The sequence below is a fragment of the Coffea arabica genome, chromosome 9e (genome assembly GCF_036785885.1).
Source record: "Coffea arabica cultivar ET-39 chromosome 9e, Coffea Arabica ET-39 HiFi, whole genome shotgun sequence".
NCBI classification, from domain to species: domain Eukaryota; kingdom Viridiplantae; phylum Streptophyta; class Magnoliopsida; order Gentianales; family Rubiaceae; genus Coffea; species Coffea arabica.
Genome location: NC_092327.1, coordinates 28,930,160 through 28,953,069, shown reverse-complemented (window position 1 = coordinate 28,953,069; position 22,910 = coordinate 28,930,160). Strand labels below are relative to the sequence as shown.

At 38.1% G+C, this 22,910-nt stretch overlaps 3 protein-coding genes across 4 annotated transcripts in view; 2 read left to right on the top strand and 1 right to left on the bottom strand.

Annotated features, from left to right (window-relative positions):
- The window catches only part of LOC113709908 (187-kDa microtubule-associated protein AIR9-like), a 33,887-nt gene extending 28,468 nt beyond the window's left edge, over positions 1-5,419 (top strand). For both annotated transcript variants that reach the window (XM_072066156.1, XM_072066155.1), the window contains exons 33-38: positions 999-1,154; positions 2,185-2,316; positions 3,331-3,389; positions 3,911-3,943; positions 4,056-4,187; positions 5,033-5,419. In XM_072066156.1, coding sequence (XP_071922257.1) covers positions 999-1,154; positions 2,185-2,316; positions 3,331-3,389; positions 3,911-3,943; positions 4,056-4,187; positions 5,033-5,209 — 689 coding nt within the window. In that variant the 3' untranslated portion in view covers positions 5,210-5,419. The remainder of the gene's footprint in view (positions 1-998; positions 1,155-2,184; positions 2,317-3,330; positions 3,390-3,910; positions 3,944-4,055; positions 4,188-5,032) is intronic.
- A 10,446-nt stretch (positions 5,420-15,865) lies between these two features.
- On the top strand, positions 15,866-19,437 carry LOC140014651 (uncharacterized). Its single transcript, XM_072065732.1, has 3 exons — positions 15,866-16,123; positions 16,185-17,354; positions 17,722-19,437. The coding sequence occupies exons 1-3, from the start codon at positions 15,866-15,868 to the stop codon at positions 19,435-19,437; spliced, it is 3,144 nt and encodes a 1,047-aa protein (XP_071921833.1).
- Positions 19,438-22,034: 2,597 nt separating this feature from the next.
- LOC140014650 (uncharacterized) lies at positions 22,035-22,670 on the bottom strand. Its single transcript, XM_072065731.1, has 2 exons — positions 22,484-22,670; positions 22,035-22,399 (listed from the first exon to the last, which is right to left on the bottom strand). Exons 1-2 carry the CDS (start codon positions 22,668-22,670, stop codon positions 22,035-22,037), a joined length of 552 nt encoding a protein of 183 aa, XP_071921832.1.
- Positions 22,671-22,910: the final 240 nt, after the last annotated feature.

The following is a 22,910-nucleotide window of genomic DNA, read 5'->3' as shown; positions in this document are numbered from 1 at the left end:
GAAAAGAAATCTCAACCCTTGCAAGAGTGACAAGTATATAATGCATTAGGTATCATACCTTCACTTCCTAGAGCTGAAGTGATTAATGAAATTTTTAGGAACCAAATTTGTTCGATCTTTAAATCTGAAAATATCAACATCTGATGGCTGATGTTGCTTTAATTTTCCATAGAATGGTTATTATGATCTGGGACATCATGTAGATCACTTTGTTGATCACAATCTATAAATAATACCTTTGGTGTCATAAAATTCAATTTTTCTAAATTCCTTTTTGCTAGTTCTTGTTACACTATGAAAAGCTTGCTATTTAAACATGTTTTTCAGTTTACATCTACGACATAAAACGTAGAAGCGCCGGTGCTATATATTGTACAATTAGTCTTTGCAAGAAGAATCGAAGACATACATGTTAAACTTGGCCATCATCTATAAAAAGCTTTTAATGGCTCTGAGAAAAGACAACAAAACAAGGCTTTTAAGCATTTCGCAATTATTTGCTTCTCGGAATATTACAAATGATTAGATATATGTTTAAAACCTTGGAATGTCATAAATGCGAAAAATTAGTCTCCAATGGAATGTGAAGAATTAACCTTGGAATGTGAAGAATTATTCTACAATGAAAAATTATTCTACTATTTTAAGACATTAACCTTGGAATGTGAAGAATTAGAAAATTTTATACGGAAAATCACAGATCACCAAATGTAGATTAAATAGTACTGCAGGTATACAAAAATTATTACCCAAATATTTTGACTTGCTTCTTTGCACAGAAATTGCAATTCTGTTTTAGAATAATAATTAGTAATATATGTCATCTATACAGTAAGGACTTTATGAAAAAATGCATGGTAGAAACTCAAACCTTTTTTTTAATGTATTTATGTATTTATATTTGTTACCTGGTGATAAATCATCTCTTTCTCTCTCTCACTCTCTCTCTCACGGGAGAGTGAAAGCATCATTTGGTTGAAATGGTTTATGTTTTTCAGGGATTCCTAGAGTGGATAAGCTGGAGATTGAGGGTAGAGGTTTCCATACCAACTTGTATGCTGTACGTGGCGTTTATAGTGGAGGAAAGGAGGGCAAAAGTAAAATCCAGTGGCTTAGGTCGATGATTGGAAGTCCTGACCTCATTTCTATTCCTGGTAACAAAAATACTGAGTGGATTCCCATTATTTTCTTTTTTCTTCCTTGGTTTATCATTTCATTCTGTTGTAAACGAGAAATGGGGGACAAGTGAATGGCAAGAAACAAAAATATGTAGGACTCTAGTCTGTGCAGATCACGTGTCTTAAGGTCACATGTCTCAGTTGTTCTAACTTCGAGGATTCTTCAACCCCTTTTTTTTCCTTTTTTTTTTTGGAAAAGAGAACAGATCCTGAAAAATGGAACTTTGTTGTTGCGTCTTAAATATGCGATGTCAATACACTTATCTAGGGTTGAAAAGTCATTGTAACAGCCTATCAAAAAAGAAAAATTCTGAATTGATGTTTTTAGCAGTTCTCGTCCTAAGGCATAGCATGGCACTCAACAGCAATTTCATATATGCATAGGGTGTGACTGTCTTGCCTTTAGAAACTCTCAAGACCTGTTCAATTTGTTTAAAGCCTGGAGCTACACTAGGTGTAGGATTCTAGGTAACTTGTAGTGGTTCTTAAAGTGGCTCCACCGAAACATGACATAGCACTTTGTCCTACGGAACATGTACTTTCCAGAATTTCTGCTGGCAAACTGCTCTAATGCCAACTGGATAGCCTAACACCTGAACAACTGGCCAAAAGCTTATGCCTAGTTGCTAAATGTAACCTGCTTAATTTACCCGGCAAACATTACTTCCATCCTATTTGGAACACTTGATGGTTTAGGGCAACTAATACGGAGTAAGGTGGAATTCATTTCGAGAACTGGTGCTTAACATTACCGGAAGTGCCCTGTGCTTCATAAGCTCAACATAACAGCCAATAAGTTTTATTATTCCCATGAAAAAGGCTAAATGGCTTATAGATGTGCATTCTGATGAATAATAATTTACTAGACAAGTAGAACTATGATAACAAGTAGGTTTACGTTTACATTGATTTGCATCAACATAAAAAAGGAGCACAATAATCATGATGATGTTTCATAAGCTACTGGTGTTTTATGAATTACAAGACGAATGTCTATTTATTGCAGGGGAGACTGGAAGGATGTACGAAGCTAATGTGGATGATGTGGGCTACAGGCTGGTAGCAGTTTATACTCCCGTTCGTGAAGATGGAGTAGAGGGGCATCCTTCTTCTGTATCAACGGAGCCCATTGGAGTTGGTAAATTTAAATACTTCATTTTCTTCCTTTTTGTTAATATTCCTTTTTATCATTATTTTCCTTAACTGGTTTGTTGTTATGACGCGTAATACCAGGGGCATAGTTGATGCCTTTTCTGTATTGCCTTCATTGAACAAAGCACCATTTCTTCTTTGGTCTTGGTTTTTCTTCTATTGTATTTTGATGAAATTAAATTGAGAATCAAAAGTCTCCTGAGACCAATTTAGATGGACTTGTTCGGAAACCCTACCTCCACAGTTTCAGCAATTCATCCTTGACTTTTTTCCTCGTTACATAGGCTGGGTTGGCCTGTCTATCTTGTATTATCGCTTCCGTTTCCTGGTTTTATTTTCCAATTTTTAGGTTTTCTTTAGTCGTCGTTCTTTGAAGAAAACTTATGGCTGGTTGTTACTGGTTCTTTGCTGTTTTTCTCCTTTAAAAAATCATCTTATCCATAGAAGTCATCTTCAATTTCAAGTTGTAACTTCACTTGGAAACATTAGGTATTTGCAATTCCGTGGCCTTGTGGCTGCTAGGTGACCATTGAAAATATTTGGCTTGTGTATTTATTTGCTTTTTTTTTTTTTTCCTGGGGCAGGCCTGGTGGATGTCTCAATTAAGCATTAGATTTTGCTAAGGACTTGATTTAGAGTGGAAGGGTATTTAGGACAAAAGATTAGTTTTCATTTTTATGTTTTCCCAAAAAAGAAAAAGCAGGAACTTTTTTAGGAGGAGAAGAACGGACTGGAGCCGCAATGGTATGTGGGATTATCATGAATCAAATCCGCATGCTAAGATGAGGAACAAAGACCCTGGACCATTAGAATATACTCATTTCTCTAATTTAAACTTCTACTCCTTGGTGCCAGTGATTTCTTGCAACTTTTTATTTTCTTTTTCTGAATGGAGTTCCTAATAGACGACATCTTTTTCTGTTCAACTGTATTTTGTTGGTCTTCTACACAAGATGGATTATTTCATGCCACCACTTATTCATATTTGGTCAAATTGCAGAACCTGACGTTCTTAAAGACGTGAAGATGAAGCTCGATCTTGGATCCGTAAAGTTTGAGGTTGTTTTTGCATTTTATGCTATTTAATATATGGTGTTGTTTCTTGGTTCACTTGATATGCAGATATTTGATTTGATGTTGCGAAGCTATGCTATCCATGAGCACCTTTTTCTGTTGGTCATTTGTAATCACTAGAGATGGTAGTTTACAGCTTTATGATTTGGCTCAGTGAGAAAAACACCATCATCTTAATTACTTTTTATGAACGATCAATAATGTTAGGTGTCATCTGTTTAGCACTTCAAAATGTACTATATGTTTGTAGCTTGTATTTAGGTATTTACTTAAAAAGGTGCCCTTTTTTACTCTCTCTCTCTAGTAAACATGAATGTACATCATCCTATGACTTTGATGAGGATGTGCTTTTGAATGTTGTTGATGTACCTACAGATGGTTCTTTTTGCCCCTTTTTGGGTAGGGGTGTTTGGTGATGTGTCTGTTGGTTTATAATTTTATGTGCCTAGATGGGATTATGACTGGTTCACTAAGAAATTATTTACTGTTTTGCATCTTCTAAGCAGGTGTTGTGTGACAAGGATCGATCTACTAAAAAGGTGGGTATTTTGTATTCCTTGTTCTGTCAAAGCTAATCCATGTGGTCCTGTTAACCAAGGTGGAGAAGAGATGAACTTAATGTCTTACCACCTTTAGTTTTCAATGCTGCAGGATCCTGGACTTGGAAATTTGGAAAGAAGAATTTTGGAAGTCAATAGAAAGAGAGTAAAGGTCGTGAAGCCGGGTTCTAAAACTTCATTTCCAACTACTGAAGTTCGGGGAAGTTATGCCCCACCTTTCCATGTGAGTTTTATGTAACGGCTAAAGAGGTTTTACATCTCCTTGCAAATGGTTTTCTTTTGCAAACGACTCTTATCACTTTAGTGTATGGTTGTGCATGTGTAATCTCTATTGTTGTGGGTTTCCTCTCTGTTCTAAGTATGAGTTGCAATGTAGCATAAGCCAATTTGGTGCAACATTTGTGAAATATGATTTTTCACTCCAAGATTAGCTAGATAATGTCTTATAAGACCTCTGGCTGGTGAGTTCTTGTAAACGTGAATTTTCACACCTCTCATGTATTAATGCTGGCAGATGGCAAAATGATTATGTTTGCACCCAAACACTCCCCAGAGGTTTTCTTCTCATATATAATATCTTTTAGAGTTTAAATGTTGGAATATGTGCACTTTTACTAATTTTGTGATCTACATAAAGAAATAAAAGATAAAAATAAAACATTTCAGTAAGAAAATGAGAAAAAGATATAAAATCTTGTATTTTGGAAGGTATTTCTTACCTCTCCAATTGTTGGATTGGAATAATCATGTCTTTCATTCTGGCTTTAATGTTTTTTCACACTAAGGAGACAACAAAGCTGATTCTACTTCGAATAATGCATATATGCTGTTTCTCATGTGATACTAATATTTATATAGTCTTTAAATTGATGATGACTGACAAGGCCTCTTATATTAATATATGCAAATATGAGCTGTCTAGACATTTGCAACCCTTGTACGGGTTGCCTATTGGTCTGACTTTGGCATGACAGAAATTAATATAATCTCTGTTTATGCTAAAAGAATGAAAAAGAAAAGAAGTGAGTAAAATAAGTTGATATCAAGTTGAGAATTCTTGTTTTGCAGGTGGAGCTATTCAGAAATGATCAGCATAGACTCAAAATTGTTGTAGACAGTGAGAATGAAGTGGATTTGATGGTGCAGACACGGCATTTGCGAGATGTTATCGTTCTTGTCATCAGAGGCCTTGCCCAGCGATTTAATAGTACATCTCTTAATTCTCTGCTCAAAATAGATAATTAGTTTTCATCTCATAAATGTAAATGATTTCAGAATAGTGTTGTAAAAGGATCAATTTTACACTCCCTATACATCGTTTCTACAACTCTGTTTGAGGATTGGTTTGTTGTATAAAACACCTGTTCATCATTGTAGTTGTACATTTTTGTGTAAGATATACTGTTCTCTAACTCTAATGGTGCATTTCCTCATGGTTTTGGCCCTTTTGTATAATTCGTTTTGAGTTCGATTTGAAAGTGTTTAGCAAATATGTTAGGAAATATGCATAAACCAAATTGGCTTTGATCTCAAGATAACTGGCTTGAAAGGGTAAGGTTGAATTACATTTGGATGGATTACTTTCTTAAGTGCAAGATTTCCATGCATGTATATCTGGCGGGATGTTCTTTTCAATATTCTGCTTAAGATGTTAGTCCTAGTTAAAAAGAATAGCAGCGGTACATAATAGTAAATTTTAAATCTCAAGGGTGCCTGCCTCTACCCTCCCTCTATTAGACTTGCTCATGGTGGTGATTTTGGTCTGTACATTTGTAAACATCGTTGGGTATTTGGTTGAAATCATTGGAAGATTTGGTTGAAAGGTGATCATCATTGGGTATTTGGTTGAAATCAGAAACATGGCAGATCTAAATTTGGAGCTTTGTAGGAAGAATGTTGTTATGTAAGATGCGTGAGCATTATTGATCATATGCTGCAAAGAACACTATGAAATATGTAATGGATCCTATGTAGCTTGTCCAAGGGTGTCTGTCTTGTCTTGCATGTTGCTCCTAAATGTAACAGCTACTGATTTAAGTCTTCTGAGGCATCAAACATGGAGAAACGAACTCGAACAACGAAAGTGATATTTATACTTGATCTAACTTTGGATAATTATTTGTAAAAATTCTAAATAATGCTTAGCAAAATTACTATTGGTGTTGTTTATGTAGAAAAGATAAAGTCGAATAAAAATTGTAATGGCAACTTGTGGGGCAGTAGGGTAGAAGGGGGGAAACTTTTGTAACATGGAATACTGGATGGGGGAGGGCTTCTCCTCTGTGTAGGGCGGTAAGGGGCATCGGCCACTAGAGGTGGCAAAATGGGCGGGATGGGCGGGATTTGCTTGGGTTTGAGATGGAACCGAGTCATATGGGTTTGGGCTCAACCTTATCCATATGTGTTTTGGGACTAACTTGGGCGGGATCATTTTGGGATGGGTTTAGATTGATCCCGCCTAATACCCAAATCCATTTTCTACATATTTTTTTTCCTTTAATTCATTTTTTATTTTTATATAATTTTAATATTTTTGATTTATTAAATTTCTTTTAGTTTTATTAAATAAACATGCAAGTGCTTTATACTCAAGATTCCCACCAAAAATTGGATTAACAAATAAAGGAAAAGATAGATATACAGTCATATTCCAACATATATCAAGATGGCCAAGGTCTTTAGGATGTTGAATATTTATCCTTATCATTGTCCAAGGATGACAGGTCTAAACTAACTGAAATGCTGGAAATTCTTGTGGATAATGACTAGGAAGACTACTAGATTATATTCGCTGGTATGACTATAAAAATTGTTAAAGATAATTTTTGAATTTAAGATTCCGTTTGGATTGACTTTTTTTTCAAAAAATAAGTTTTTCAAATACAATGTTACAGTAATATACAATAACTCAAGAAACATCCCATCCATATTAATATATCAAATATTTCAAAAAAATTTTATAGTAAAAATTTTTCATATACACTGCTACAATAAAATATTTCAAAAACACCTACCAAAAACAGCTAATCCAAACGGAGCCCTTGCCATTTGAACCCAATGGGTACCCAAGTATTTCCCATCCTTTCCCATTCATTAATGGGTATAGTTGGGATGTGTCCCAACTTAAACCCAATACCAAATTATAATACCCATCCCGCCCAAAGTTCCTTTGGGCATGGGTAGCCCATTGGGACTTGGGACAAATTGCCAGCTCTATCGGCCACCAAGATTTTACAAATATTGATGCGGCTCTTCAAAAAATTTGAAATTTTTATTTATATTCATGTAGAAATTGGAATTCGCTCCCACTAAGATTTTAGAAATCCTTGTATATTTCCTTCAAACATTAAATGTCTTCTTTAATGGTGCTTAGGTGAATATTCGAGGGCTGGTTTGTTGTAGACGACACTTATTTTGCAGTGTACTAGTACACTTTTGTATAAGACACTTTTTTCATGGTGCTTTTCCTCATGGTTTTGGCCCTTTTGTATTATCTATTTAACCCGTTTCTACTGACAACTATCTAGGAATTCATGAATAATTGAATTTGGGCATTTCATCTAGCGGAATTGGCTTGAAGGAGTTGAGTTGAATTATATTTGGTTGGTTTTTGTTTTTAAGCGCAAGATTTTTTATAGATGTATATTTCAAGGGCTGTTTTTTTGGGCTATATTCTTAAGATTTTAGGATGCAAGTGATAGTTTCAAAAAGAAGTAACGCAGAAAATGAATAAATCAAACATCTCACATTATAAAATCACCATTATTGCTTCAACACCTCGATGGATTTCACTCTTCAATCAAACAAACAATTCGCCAAGCTTGCAACTTGCAAGGACAAGCAATGATTTAATGTCACATTCTTGAGCACATTATTGCAAAGAAATACCGATCAAGTAAAGAAGGTAAAGAGCCTGCCGGTCTCAAAGGTGGAACTAGTATTGAGTGGAAGAAAAAGGAAAGAAAGGGAGAGACATGGAGGGACGAATACGTTTTTTTCTTTTTTCTTTTTTTTTTTTTTAAGAGTTTCCCTCCAAATATGAGAGAAATGGAAGAATAGTAGAAGCAAAGCAACCAAACGTCTTCTAAGTGTCAAATTGTCCATAAAATATCAGTAAACAAATTACTCATACTCAATATGTCCAAAATTATTTCATACTAGTCTCTTCATTTTTCTTCTTTTAAACTCCAAAACTCCAAAATTATTTTTCTCTTCATTATTTCAAAAACTCCAAAACTGGCAAAAGAGTTCAAATTTAATTGGACAGAAGAGTTAGTTGAGGAGGGAAAGCAGAAAAACCCAATCAAAATACAAAATTCTGAGTTAACAATACCGGGGAGATTAGCACGAGTAATTTTTTTTTATTAGAGCTCATTAATGGTTAGAGTGGTTAAGAGAAGACTGAAATTGTACCCCAAAAAAATATTGAAAGAAAATGTCAAACAGTCCAAAGCACCTTGATACTAATAAATCTTAATCTAAGATATGAAAATTGGAGTTATAATTATGTATTAATTGCTACCAATGAACAAACCATTAGACTGAAATAAATAAAATAATCGTTTCACGTAGACTTAATGGTTGCAAACTTGTTTAACAGCTATCTAATTTAACATTCACTTTCATTCTCATAAAAGGGTCTAATAAAAAAATGGAAAACAATTTACCAATTTTCCTTGTACCATAAAAATGGTATGGGCACAAAAAATAAATATACGATCTCCTATTCCTAAATTTTAATACTGAAGTCAGGCTTGTGAAATGTTCTCATGTTCGCTTTATTTGATACTTGTGCCACAAAGAAGAATTAATAGTGTAAAACAACAGTTATCTTGGGCGATTTCAGAAATATAGCAGTGTAAAGAATCCAATATGAAATTCCAAGTGATAAAATTTATTACCTAAATCGCTTTGAAATAATTGATTCAGAGCTCGAGAATTTTTTTTGGTCACTATAATATCACAAATTCTCAATTTCATCGAGAACGTTATAGTATTAAGTTAAGGAACATACCTCTGCATATATTATGTTTTCACACAAAAGGCGTATTTCTCAAAGATTGGTATGAATTAAATTTCGGTTTGTCTAACTCTTTAAGACCCCGTTAGAAAAAACCATTAAATTTTATGAGGGCTGAAAAGCAGTTATTTTCTTTGGTGGTTTTGTGAGTCACTTAATTCAACTTAAAAGGGGTAAGTCTTGAACCACTTCCCATTTCTTATACCTAATTTGCATTTTACACAAGGAAAAGGGAATTCTTACCAGTACAAAATTGACCAGTACTATTAAGGAGATACCAATTGATTTGATTTCCAAGAATATTGGAAATTATTAACCTTATTTGACTACGCATCCGACGAATCGTAAAAGGAATCTTTCGCCGTCTATGTTAATAACTAGCAAGCTTAACAAATAGAGAATATAGATGCCTAAATTTATATAAGAACTATGATTTCCTAATATTTACTTAGTAAATATACCTTGCTAAGTCAAATGGTAAGATACCCTTTTTTTTTTTTTCAAATGGTTTGATACATTGAAACAAATATGTGTATATATATACCAAAGGTGCAGGGATGCTTGACCCATAGGCTTTCTCCCACAGCAAACTATTAATTTCTGCAGCAGAAAATTCAGTCCTTTTGTGGGAGTTCTTAGTTTGTTCAAGATGGGTTGTTGTTTCTCTCAGGTATGTATTTTACTTTTCTAAATTGGTGGCATAATCTTTAAGTTCTTTTTTCTTTTCAAAAAAGAATTGACTTTTAATTGAAAGGAGAAGGAAATATGAGAAGATTTGAATAATTTTAATGAATTAATGTCAATGGCCACACAATAATGTTCAAGTTTATTTATTTATTTCTTCACGTATATTTATGGATGTCCACAAGTCTTTGTGAAAATAAACAGTGCTAGAATGTGATAAACGCTTTCAGTATTTTGGTTTATGATTTAAACTCATTCGGTTTGATTTTCTTCCTTATATATTCTATCACTACTGTCATTAAAAGGGTTATTTGTAATTCTTTCTTTTTTAATTCAGATGCTTTGAATATACTCTTGAGTGATAGCACAGACGACTAAGGCTTTGATTAGTGGCTACTGTTGAACTGTAAATAGTGTTTATATTAAAAAAAATTACGAATTCATTGACTTGAAACTTTTGCCATGCCTCAAAGAACTTGGCATCGACAACTTTTTAAAGCAGAGATCAATATTAGAAGTAATACTATAAATTGCATTATTTAGGGTGTATCTCAATGTAACGTTTGAAGTAAGAATGCAAATACTATTATTTGTTGCTACAATTCAATATTAAAATATTAAAGATTAAAATTCAAAGGGTTAAAATTTTGTTATTCTTTTACCGTTCAAATGAAGAATATCTTGAATATTTTTGTGAAGTATATCTTGAATATTTTTTTAAAATCCTTACTATACTACTTTTTATGATATACCGCGTTTGAAACAAGAAAATTGCATAAAAACGTGTTTTGTGAATAACTATAACAGAAACACAAAATCCAGATAATCAAGAGTTCAAGAGCACGTATTTGTTTATCATTCTTTTAGTAAATCTCTCTTACTCTATATTAAAGGCTACAATCTTTTTTAAACTGTGTAGATGAAATGTTTAGTGCAACTAGTTTTTGTTTGCATGAAAAGCACTAATGCTCTTTCTTATATGACTGAAATTGAACCAAAGAGTGAGAAGCCGAAACCAGCTTCGGCGGCCCCAGAACCAGCTTCAGCTCCAAATTCCCTAGCAGCAGCTTCCTCGCCACCACGAGGCCCGCCAAGGCCCCAGAATCCACATCCATTTGAAGCACTTTTTAATGATGAAAATCCTAATGCTTGCAATATTTCGTAATTCTTAATTAGCTACCACTTTTTGTTTCTTGCTTCATTCAAGTGGTTCTAGTTTGATTATATCATTTTTCAGATGGTGAGTTATTATGTTTAGTTGAGAAATTTACATTAAGATTTTTATCTATGTTCAATTTTGGTAATCCAATAAGCTTCTTTATGTTTGCTTCGGAGTTAAAAATTTGTTTTACTTTTTGGGTGACTTAACATATCATATTATTCAAAGAATATATATATTTGGCCTTCTAAAGGCACACGAGCGTTAATATAGGTTAGGTTAGTTTGAGGATTGATTTGTTGTATAAAACACCTGTTCATGATTGTAGTTGTTCATTTTTGTGTAAGATATACAGTTCTCTAATGGTGCATTTCCTCGTGGCTTTGGCCCTTTTGTATCGTTCATTTTGAGTTCGATTTGAAATTGTTTAGCAACTATGTTGGTAAATGTGCATAAATGAAATTGGCTTTGATCTCAAGATAACTAGCTTGAAAGGGTAAGCTTGAATTACATTTGGATGGATTACCTTTTAAGTGCAAGATTTCCATGCATGTATATCTGGAGGGCCGTTCTTTTCAATATTCTGCTTAAGATGTTAGAATAGAAGTCCTAGTTTAAAAGAATAGTAAGGGTACGTAATAGTAAATTTTAAATCTCAACGGTGCCTGCCTCTACCCTTCCTCTATTAGGCTTGCTCATGGTGGTGATTTTGGTCTGTACATTTATACTTCAAGCAAAAAGGTGATCATCACTGGGTATTTGGATGAAATCACAAACATGGCAGATTTAAATTTGGAGCTTTGTAGAAAGAATGTTGCTATGTAAGATGTGCGAGCATTATTGATCATATGATGCATAGAACACTATGAAACATGTAATGGATCCTATGTAGCTTGTCCAAGGGTGTCTGTCTTGCATGTTGCTCCTAAGTGTAACAGCTACCGATTTAAATCTTCTGAGGCATCAAACACGGAGAAACGAACTCGAACAACGAAAGTGATATTTATACTTGATCTAACTTTGGATAATTATTTGTAAAAATTCTAAATAATGCTTAGCAAAATTACTATTGGTGTTGTTTATGTAGAAAAGATAAAGTCGAATAAAAATTGTAACAGCAATTTGTGGGGTAGTAGGGCAGAAGGGGGGGAAACTTCTGTAACATGGAATAGTGGATGGGGGAGAGCTTCTCCGCTCCGTAGGGCAGGAAGGTACACCGGCCATCAAGATTTTACAAATATTGATGGAGTCCTTCAAAAAATTTGAAAATTTTATTTATATTCATGTAGAAATTGGAATTCGATCCCCCTAAGATTTTAGAATTCTTGTATATTTCCTTCAAACATTAAATGTCTTCTTTATGTATTTTTGACAAATTAGACCTCCCCCCTCCTCCTCCTCCCCAAACCAATAAACCAAATCTCAACTTTTGGTTACGCTAGTGCCCATCCTAAGCCTCAAAGCCTTTGGCTCTCCATGAACACACCAAAAAGGAGAAAAAAAGGTAGAGGAAAGAACCAACCACTGCACAAGATAAAACTCATAACCATCACTGAAATTTGCTCTAAGGATGTCAATCTCCAATGAAGCAAACAATTTGCCAAGCTTGCAAGAACGCATGCTTTAATTCCAATTGTCGCTAGGCAATAATCTGTCTGTCTCAAAATGTTTATTGCATTTTGGAAAGTGCGCTTTTTGTCAACTTGGTGTAATATCTGCATCTATTTTACATAATTACTATTATTGACGTGATGTAAACAAAGAAGGTAGGGCTGGCAGCACTATTGTGTTCTTATTCAAAATTTTGAATAATCGGTTTTTGCCTTTTTGGCCCAAGAACACTATTAGCAATCAATCGAACCGTTCAAAAAGCATACAGTTTTTGCCCTAAGGGTATCTCTTAGGAAAAAAACCATTAAATTTAATGAGAGATGAAAACCAGTTATTTTCTTTGGGGTTATTATTACTTTACTCTCGTAACGTTCGGTGCAATTATTAATTTCCCCCTTAACGTTACTTTCTAGTCACTTTGTTCCCAAGACCAACGGTCAAATTTAACAGAATTTGTTATTTAAAGTAAAAAAGACATGTTTAGACCTTAAAATTATTATCACTTTACTCCTATAAACTATAGTCTCAATATCAATTTATCCCCTAGAGTTATTTTTTAAGCAATGTATCCCATCATTAAACCAACTTAGCAAGTTAAAGAACTTTAGAAAAAAGTATCATAAAAATAATAAAAAATTTAGAGGGGTTCTTTTCCTTTTTAGTATCAAGAAAAAGAAGTCAAAGTGTTAATCCATTTCTTCTTGGCAATCTTATTAATATTGAAAAAAATTAGAAAGATGGGGAGGAGGAGGGGGATGGAAAGAGAGAGAGAGAGAGCTCAATTCTTTTTTAAAAAAGATACAAATAAGAAAGAATTAAATATTTTTATTATTTTAAAATTATTTCATTTTTCTATTTACCACCACATTTCAATCCTTATCTCGACAACATTAAAGTAATAAGATAATGTTAGATTCTTCTTTATTTTTTTTCTTTGCAAAATCTAATTTTCTGTCTCCTTCTTTCCCATCTCTTTTTCTTTTTCTAGTATTAATAAGTGTGAAAAAAGAAATTTGAGAAAATCCTTCTATTTCTATGTTATTAGATCTCTCAAAGTGAAAAAGTGGAAGAATAACCATTTCTATTTTTTTATTTTTAATTGTATATAAAAAAGGTAAATATATTTAAAAAAATTTGACCATAGTAGTTAGATTAACAATGAGATAAAATGCCTAGAAAATAATGTAAGGAATTAAAACAATTGTATCACTATAATTTCAAGGGATAAGTGATAATAACAATATGATAATGCTATAAAATAAAGGGGTATTTTTGTCCAAAATTTCTTAACATGTTGTGTTGAATTATTCATGGGGGTGAAGTGACTAAAAAATAACCTTAGGAGATAAACTGATAGTAGTGATATAGTTTAAGGGGGTAAAGTGATAATAACCTTTTTCTTTGGTGTTTTTGTTAGTCACTTAATTCAACTTAAAAGGGTAAGTCTTGAACTACTTCCCATTTATTATACCTAATTTGCATTTTACACAAGGAAAAGGGAATTCTTGCCGGTACAAAATTGACCAGTACTATTAAGGAGATAGCAATTGATTTGAATTCCAAGAATATTGGAACTTATTAACCTTATCTGACTACACATTCCATGAATCGCAAAAGGAATCTTTCACTGTCTATGTTAATGACTAGCAAACTTAACAAATAGAGAATATAGATGCCTAAAGTTAAAAAAGAACAAAGATTTCCTAATAATTACTTAGTAAATATACCTTGCTAAATCAAATTGTTAGATACATTGAAACAAATATGTGTGTATATATCCCAAAGGTGCAGGGATGCTTGACCCATAGGCTTTCTCCCGCAGCAAATATTAATTTCTGCAATAGAAAATTCAATACTTTTGAGAGAGTTCTTAGTTTGTTCATGATGGGCTGTTGTTTCTCTAAGGTATGTATTTTATTTTTCTAAATTAGTGGAATAATCTTTAAGTTCTTTTTTTTATCAAAAAAAAATTTGAGTTTCAATTGAAAGGAGAAGGTTTGAATAATTTTAAAGAATTAATGTCAATGGCCATATAATAATGTTCAAGTTTATTTATTTATTTCTTCACGTATATTTATCAAGTCTTTGTGAAAATAAATAGTACTAGAATGTGATAAACACTATCAATATTTTTGCTTATGATTTAAACTCATTCGGTTTGATTTTTTTTTTTATTGATTTTCTTCTTTATATATTCTGTTACTACTGTCATTCAAAGGGTTATTTGTAATTCTTTTTTTTTTTAATTCAGATGCATTGAATATACTCTTCCGTGATAGCACAGATGACTAAGGCTTTGATTAGTGGCTAATGTTGAACTGTAAATAGTGTTTATATTAAAAAAATACGAATTCATTGACTTGGAACTTTTGCCATGCCTAAAAGAACTCAGCATCGACAAATTTTTAAAGTAGAGATCAATATAGAAGTAATACTATAAATTGCATTATTTAGCGTGTATCTTAATGTAACGTTTGAAGTAAGCACGCAAATACTATTATTTGTTGCTACAATTCAATATTAAAATATTAAAGATTAAAATTCAAAGTGTTAAAATTTTGTCATTCCTTTACCGTTCGGATGAAGAATATCTTGAAAATTTTTGTTGAAGAATATCTTGAATATTTTTTTTAAATCCTTACTATACTGCTTTTTATGATATACCATGTGTGAAACAAGATAATTGCATAAAAATGTGTTTTATGAATAACTATAACAGAAACACAAAATCTGGAAAATCAAGAGTCCAAGTGCACATATTTGTTTTTCATTCTTTTGGTAAATCCCTCTTACTGTATATTAAAGGCTTCAATCTTTTTAAACTGCGTAGATGAAATGTTTTAGTGCAACTAATTTTTGTTTGCATGAAAATCACTAATGCTCTTTAATATATTTGACTGAAATTGAACCAAAGAGTGAGAAGCCGAAACCAGCTCCGGCGGCACCAGCTCCAGCGGCACTAGCTCCGGCAGCACCAGCTCAGGAGGCGGCTCAAGATTCCCCAGCAGCAGCTTCACGGGCAGGTCCATCACAACCATCTCCACATGAAGTAACTTATTACCAAGCACCCCGGCCACCACGAGGCCTGCCAAGGCCCCAGAATCTACATCCATATATATTTTTTTTTTGTCAAAACGATAATATTTGTATTGATTTAGAACTTGATAATACAAGTATGCTTTACAAAAGGGGCTAGTTGCCCTCTCAATCCTTTCTTGCTAGATCTTTAATCCAGTCCGGGAAATTTGATTCCCAATATACATCATTAACTAGCTTCAAAGCGAATTTTGCTGAAAGACAATATTCAAATAATCTAAAAAGAACAGTAATAGAGAATGTAGCGACGAAGGGCCTCCTCTACCAACGTACTTTCTTTCTCTCGCAACTAGGGTTGGTGGCGGCTGCTAGGTTTTGCATGTCCACGGCCATGGAGGCCCTCCAGCCTCACGCTGGGGGCCAGGCTCCTTCATCTCCATCTTTTCTCCGCAAGTCCTTTGCTGCTTTATTTTCAAACAATACAGCCACGCCTTCGCTGTCCGTTCTGGCGACTCCCTCCACCCACAAAGGGGAGCCTGCGCTGATATTCTCACAAGTAGCCATGGAGAAGCTTGCTGCCCCATATCGACTTGCATTGGTGGGCAAGTTCTCAAGGGGTCGACCGAAGCTAGAGGAGTTTTTTGCGCAAGTTAGACTTGCGTGACCCAGCGACTGTGGGCTTGTTGGACGCACGCCATGTGCTGCTGCAGTTCCATTCGGATGCTGATTTCCACAGAGTGTGGGCAAGGGGGATTTGGTACGTTCATGGACATCCGATGAGGGTCTTTAAATGGACTCCATCATTTCATGTAGGTCGTGAGCTATCTGTTGTCCTAGTGTGGTTCCAGATGCCCAAGCTGCCCTTGCATTTGTTCCATAAGGAAACGTTGTTCCAAATTGCGGAGGTGGTGGGCGTGCCTCTGTTAGTTGATGCAGCAACTTTGGCGGTTTCCAGACCTAGCGTTGCTAGGGTCTGCGTGGAGGTGGACTTGATGAAGCAAAGGCCTTCGAGGGTATGGATTGGGACCGGACAGCATGATGGATTCTGGCAGGAGCTGGTGCCGGAAAACCTTCCCCCTTATTGTTCCCACTGCTTCAGGCAGGGGCACACGGAGGTGGGTTGCCATGTGTTGCACCCAGCATTGAAGCCTGTCAAAGTGGGGGGAGATGGGGAGAGGCTTGGGCAGCCTGCTGAAAGGGGCATTAAGCCCAGGCAGAGGCAGCGCGAGGGGGTGCAAGATAGCACAGCGCTGGTTGCAAATTCAGCAGCGGTTGAGGAGGCCGCAGCGACGAAGGTGTCCGGCTTGGAGCCGCCGAGCGAGACGGCAGCGCTGGTGGAGTCTCAAGCTATGGTTGGTGCTATGGTGTCCACATCCCAATCCGCTGGTGCTACGGCTGCATTGGCGGAGCCGCAGACAGTGGTAGCGGTCGAGGTTGCGGAGCAACTTTCTGCAGAGGTGGTGGTGTCGGCTGAGAAGGAGTTGAACCATGAGCAGGAGTTCGGCGATAATGGTGCAGTAGCCGTTGAAGGATTTGAGGTGGTGTTGGTGGGAGGGCAGGATTTGAGCAAGGAGGAAGATGATTACGGTAATGATGTGCGCATGGGATCAGCGGAACGGCGTCCAACAGAGGCTCACATGGGTTCTAAAGATGTCTTGGCAGAAGAGGAAGAGCTTCGTGAGTTGCAGGAGCGGGTGGGTAACCTGTCACCAAGAGGTGATTCTCACATGGTGCCTGACGTACTATCTTCGATGGTAAGTGACCATCAGTTGGGTGCACTGAACCTGGAGCCTAACGAATTATCTCTGGTGCGGCAAGTTGAGCCGCAGAAGAAAGGTACTAAGGTCAATGCTATGTCTAGTCGTATTTTACGCTCTAAAGTAATCGCTCCACAAAATTCTTGCTTAGCGTTATCTGATGATTAGATGTCTTTTTTGGAATATTCGGGGTGTCTCTCGCGCCCCTAATTTAAAAAGGTTACGCAAACTTGTTAAACTTTATTCAGTGTCTTTGGTGGCGATTTGTGAACCTAAGACATCCCTACTGAACCTGGATTCTATCCATGTGAAGGTGGGAATGGACTTAGCTGTTACAAATCAATCAGGTAGTGTTTGGATTTTGTACAATTCGTTGTTTGATTGCCATACTATAGGAGAATCGGAGTAGCACATCACGCTGCGCGTGATTTCTCAATTATTGCCTGAGGAGATATACTTTTCATTTGTTCATGCAAAGTGCACTGCCCAGGAGAGGGAAGGGCTATGGGGAGAGCTTTTGCGAGAGAAGCAGGAGGTTAAGCCCTGGTTTCTGGTGGGGGATTTTAACATGATTTTGTCTGCAGAGGAGAAACGGGGCGGCGTTCCTTTCAGGCAGGCTGATAGGATGGAATTAGCACAGTTCATGTCTTTAGCAGGGGTTGGAGATGCTGGCTTCTCGGGGTCTAGGTATACTTGGTGCAATAATAGGCAGGGTATGGCTAGGGTTTGGAGACGGTTAGACAGGCTGTTGATTAACTCAGCGGCTATGAGGATGGAATGTGATTTCACAGTACGGCATTTGGGGAGGGACCCTTCGGATCATGAGCCACGTCTGTTATCTGCGGTGACGAGATTGGATGGTAAGCCATCGCCGTTCCGCTTCTTGAATGTTTGGACAACAAAACCTGGTTTCCTGGATGTCGTTAAACAGTGTTGGTCTGGCTCCCTTCCTGGTTCGCCTCTCAAGGTTTTATCGGAGAAGCTCCGAAAGATGAAACAAGCGCTTCGCCAATGGTCTAGGAGTTCTTTTGGGGATATATTCTTGGAGATTCGGTCGGCGGAGCAAAAGGTGGCAGAGGCTGAACTAGCCCATGATGACAACCCTTCCGAGGAATTACTGATACAACTACACAAGGCACGAGCTCGGTTGCGCAATGCTTTGGTGGTTGAAGAAGAGTATTGGAAGCAGAAAGCTCGGGTTAAGTGGCTGGCGGACGGTGACCGGAATACGGCTTTCTTTCATTCTGTTGTGACGGAGAGGCGGAGAAAGTCGGTTATTCATCGGATTCGGAGGACAAATGGCGACTGGGTGGACGATGAGGCAAGTATTTGTAATGAGGCCGTCTCTTTCTTTCAGGGTTTGTTTACAGAGGAGGTGGGAAGAGCCTCCAGTGACATGTTGGAGGTCATTCCGAGGGTTCTTAATGATCAGGATAACAGCGGGCTGACAGAGATCCTTTCTATGGACGAAGTGAAGGAGGTCCTGTTTTCAATGGATGGGGACAGTGCCGCGGGTCCGGATGGCTTTACAGGGAAGTTTTTCACGGCGGCTTGGGAGGTGGTTGCTGAGGATGTTCACCGGGCCATAGAGAGCTTCTTTTGTGGCGCGGAGTTGCCGAGATGTGTCACCGCTACTGCCATTGTTTTGTTGCCTAAGATTCTCTGCCCACAGGATTTTACACAATTCAGACCGATAAGTTTATGCAACTTTGTCAATAAGGCCATCTCTAAACTCTTATCCGTCCGACTAGCTAGGGTCCTTCCGCGGATTATCTCGCCGCAGCAGAGTGGTTTCGTGCCAGGACGACAAATGGCGGATAACTTTCTCTTAACTCAGGAGTTGTTGAGCGATATTAGGAAACCCAACCGGGGAGGGAATGTGGTGCTCAAGTTGGATATGATGAAGGCCTATGATAGGGTATCATGGCTGTTTTTAATACAAGTCCTTCGGTGGTTTGGGTTTAGCGAGCTGTGGATTGATATGGTGTGGAGGCTGGTCTCAAATGTATGGTTTTCTGTCATTGTGAATGGCTCGCTGAAGGGGTTTTTCAAGTCCACCCAAGGTTTGCGCCAGGGTGATCCGATATCGCCGGCTTTGTTTGTCATTGGAGCGGAGGTGCTTTCGCGTTCTCTGAATGCCTTGGCGGTGATAGGCGTTTCCATCCCTTCAAAGTTTCGAGTGGATGCCCTATGGTCACGCACTTGACATATGCAGACGATGTGATTATTTTCACCAGCGGCATCAAGGCCTCGGTGCAGTTGGTCAAGCAGGTAGTCAATGGGTATTGTTCTCTGTCGGGGCAGCGAGTTAACTGTTAGAAGAGTTGTTTTTTGGTGCACCCCAAGGTGCCTCCGCAACGACGAGCAATGATCAGGACGGTTACAGGCTTCTCTCACAAGTCATTTCCTATCAAATACCTTGGATGTCCGCTGTACATTGGGAGGAGACGAGTGTATTATTTTGCAGATGTCTGCAGTGCGGTAACGGCTAGGATTTTATCATGAAAAAATCGGGTCCTATCGTCTGGGGGCAAACTAGTTTTGCTCAGAAGCGTGCTGTCTTCAATCCCGATCCACTTGTTAGCGGCGACATCACCGCCAAAGACAGTGTTTGTGTCCCTCGAGAAGGTGATGGCAGCGTTTTTGTGGGGCTCATCAGAGATTGGTCCTATGTGGCAGTGGATAAGTTGGGGGGAGCTATGCCGGCCTCCGGAGGCAGGTGGGGTCGGATTTCGTAGTATTGCTGAGGTGTATGACGCACTCTCCATTAAGCTTTGGTGGAATTTTCGGCAGCAAAGGTCGCTATGGGCGCAATTTCTGTCAGCGAAATATTGTAAAGGAGTGCATCCTTGTTTGGCAGAAGAGGTCTCTTCACAGTCCTACACTTGGCGGAGATTGAGGTCAGTTCAGGATTTGGCGGAGGAGCATATCGGCTGGGTCCTTGGTGAGGGTTCCATGGATTTCTGGCATGATAATTGGATGGGTACAGGAGCGTTGTGCCATCGGGTAGATATTTTTCATGAGCATAGGGTGGCGGATCTTGTCTTTCAGGCACAATGGAACTGGCGACTCCTTAATCAGATATTGGCGCTGGAGCTGGTGAGGCAAGTGGTGCAGGTATCTCCACGGGCCTCTAAAGGTGCGGATAGGATGGTTTGGGCGTCAACGGCTGATGGGGCGTTCTCGGTAGCCTCGGCTTACTCCGTTGTTACAAAGTCGGCTACTTGTTCTTGGGTTGCTTCAAAAGTTTGGCTGCAGGGTTGCCCTCTCAAGATTTCCTTCTTCATGCTCCGGCTGTTGCGGTCGCGCCTTCCCCTTATGGACATGCTACGGAGATTTGGGGTTCAAGGCCCGTCTAGGTGTCGGTGTTGCTCTAAGCCGGGTGAGGAAGGGATCCAGCACACCTTCTGCACGGGGGAATTAGCAAAGGCTGTTTGGGCTAGCTTTGAGGAATGTCAGGGGGAGTTGGCTAGGGTTTTCACGGTGTGTCATCTGGTTGTACGGTGGTGGTTGCGCCGGGGACATAATGTGTACCTCAAGTTCGTATATCGGTTACTCCCAATGCTGGTCTGTTGGGAGTTGTGGAAAGCGCGAAACACAGGGGTATTTGAGGGGAGGAGAGTGGTGAGTACGGAGGTGGTGCGTCAGGTATTTCTACAATTCTGTGCTTTATTTCATTGCCGTTTCCCGAAGATAGATGGCTCTTTTGGGTCATGGGATGCTTTTCACTCGGCATTGGTGGGTATGAGGCGGAGGGTTTCTATTATTCAGGTGGCATGGGTGGCTCCTACAGGAGGGTATAAATTGAATTCAGATGGATGCTCTAGAGGGAATCCGGGAATTAGTGGAGGTGGATGTGTGGTGCGTGATAGGGACGGGAAACTCATTTTCGGCTATTCTTGTTTCTTTGGTTCCTTGACGAGTTTGCATGCGGAGCTCAGGGCAATACTGTTTGGGGTGCGGTTATGTGTCGCTCAGGGTTTGCATGGGTTGCATATCGAGTCGGATTCGCTCAGCTTGGTGCGGATTCTGCAATGAAGTCAAAGCTGCCCGTGGCGACTCCAACAAGAGATGTCTGAGTTGATCAACTATAAGCCGTACTTCACGGAGATCACGCATTGCTATCGAGAGGCAAACAAGCCTGCTGATTGCCTAGCTAACATGGGAGCGGATTCGGAGCAGGAGAGGGTCTTTACTAGCCTTTCTGCTTTGCCTTGTAATGTTCAGGGGGAACTGGCTTTGGAGCGCGTAGGGTTTCCTAATTTTCGTAGGAGGTGGGGTGGATGAGCGTTGTATGCTTTCTTTCGCTTGCTCTCAAGTTCAATAAAGCGTTTTTATTTGGATTAAAAAAAATGAATTTTGCTAGCCTATGACATACTTCATTTCCTTCCCTATGTGTAAAGGAGAAAAAGCATTGATCAAAAAACTCCCTCAACTTTTGTATATCCTCCAATATCACAGCATAGTTGCAGTTGTTGCATGAGACTGTTAGGATGCAGTCTATCACACTTTTGTAGTCTGATTGTATTTCAATCTTCCTCCAGCCTGCTTCTTTTCCTAGTTGCATTGCTGCTCTGATTGCCGTAGCCTCCTCTAGTTATGGTTCCCCCAATTTCTCCTCCATTATGGCCCACACTTTCATGATCTCTCCTTTCTAGTTCCTAGCAACAATTCCTTTACCAGTTCTGATCATCTGTACTGAAATTGCAGCATCAGTGTTTATCTTGTACACACCTTCTATTGGAGGCTTCCATCTTCTAACATGCTGATTGGGGTTTGCTTCAGCAATGCTAGCTCTGCCTTCTAATTCCACAGCTTCCTTGAATTCCATCCATTCTGAGCTTTCCTTACAATTGTGATTTCCTTCACTTTTGCATTGTCAAAAATGACCTTGTTCCTTGCTTTCCAGATTTGCCAGAGGATATTAATTGTTAGTTCTATATGTTCCTTACCATTGACTCTTTGAGTTGCTTCTAAGAGTCCTTCCCACCATCTCCAGAAACAAGCTTGCAAGTCTATTAGTCCATCCCAGCTGATTGGACTGAGTTTCCAAATCTTCTTAGCATAGTCACATTCAAAAAACATATGCTCTAGAGTTTCAATTCCATCCCCACAGCTTGTGCATATGTTGTCCCCCTTTCCTGTTCTTCTGTGCACCAAATCTTTGACTGGAATACAGTTTTACAGACATTTCCAAATAAAGTGTTTCAATTTGTGTTTAACATTTGTTCCCCACACTTTTTTCCACAAACTTTCCTTCCTGTTATGGCTACTTGTCTGCTCCTTGCTTTGCACTGATTTTGTTGCCTGAGCCTCCATTTCCTTTGCTAGTGCATAACCTGATCTCACTGTGTACTCTCCATTCCTGGAATGGTTCCAAATTAGCCTGTCTTTTCTTTGGTATATACTGAGTGGTATTTTTGCAATCTTTTGGGCCATCTCTCTACTAAAGATTTTATTCAGTAACACCTTATCCCATTGTCCTTACTTAATCAAATCTTTGACGTATTGGACGTCCCTATTTGCTGCATTAACTTGTTCCACTCTACCATCTCTTGAATCTAGTATCCATCTGTCTTGCCACACCTTGATAGTACTCCCATCCCCAACTTGTTTTCTTATGCCATTTATCAAAAGGAATCTTGCACTCAGTAGGCTCTTCTATAGGTATGATGCTGA

Bases quoted from the DNA above. Each gene is read 5' to 3' on its own strand.
- LOC140014651 (XM_072065732.1), top strand. From the start codon at position 15,866: ATGGAGGCCCTCCAGCCTCACGCTGGGGGCCAGGCTCCTTCATCTCCA. The intron at 16,124-16,184 runs GTTAGACTTGCG...GTGCTGCTGCAG, and splicing joins TAGAGGAGTTTTTTGCGCAA to TTCCATTCGGATGCTGATTT. The intron at 17,355-17,721 runs GTAATCGCTCCA...TGCACTGCCCAG, and splicing joins GTCGTATTTTACGCTCTAAA to GAGAGGGAAGGGCTATGGGG.
- LOC140014650 (XM_072065731.1), bottom strand. From the start codon at position 22,670: ATGGCCCAAAAGATTGCAAAAATACCACTCAGTATATACCAAAGAAAA. The intron at 22,400-22,483 runs GTTTGTGGAAAA...ACTGTATTCCAG, and splicing joins TAGCCATAACAGGAAGGAAA to TCAAAGATTTGGTGCACAGA.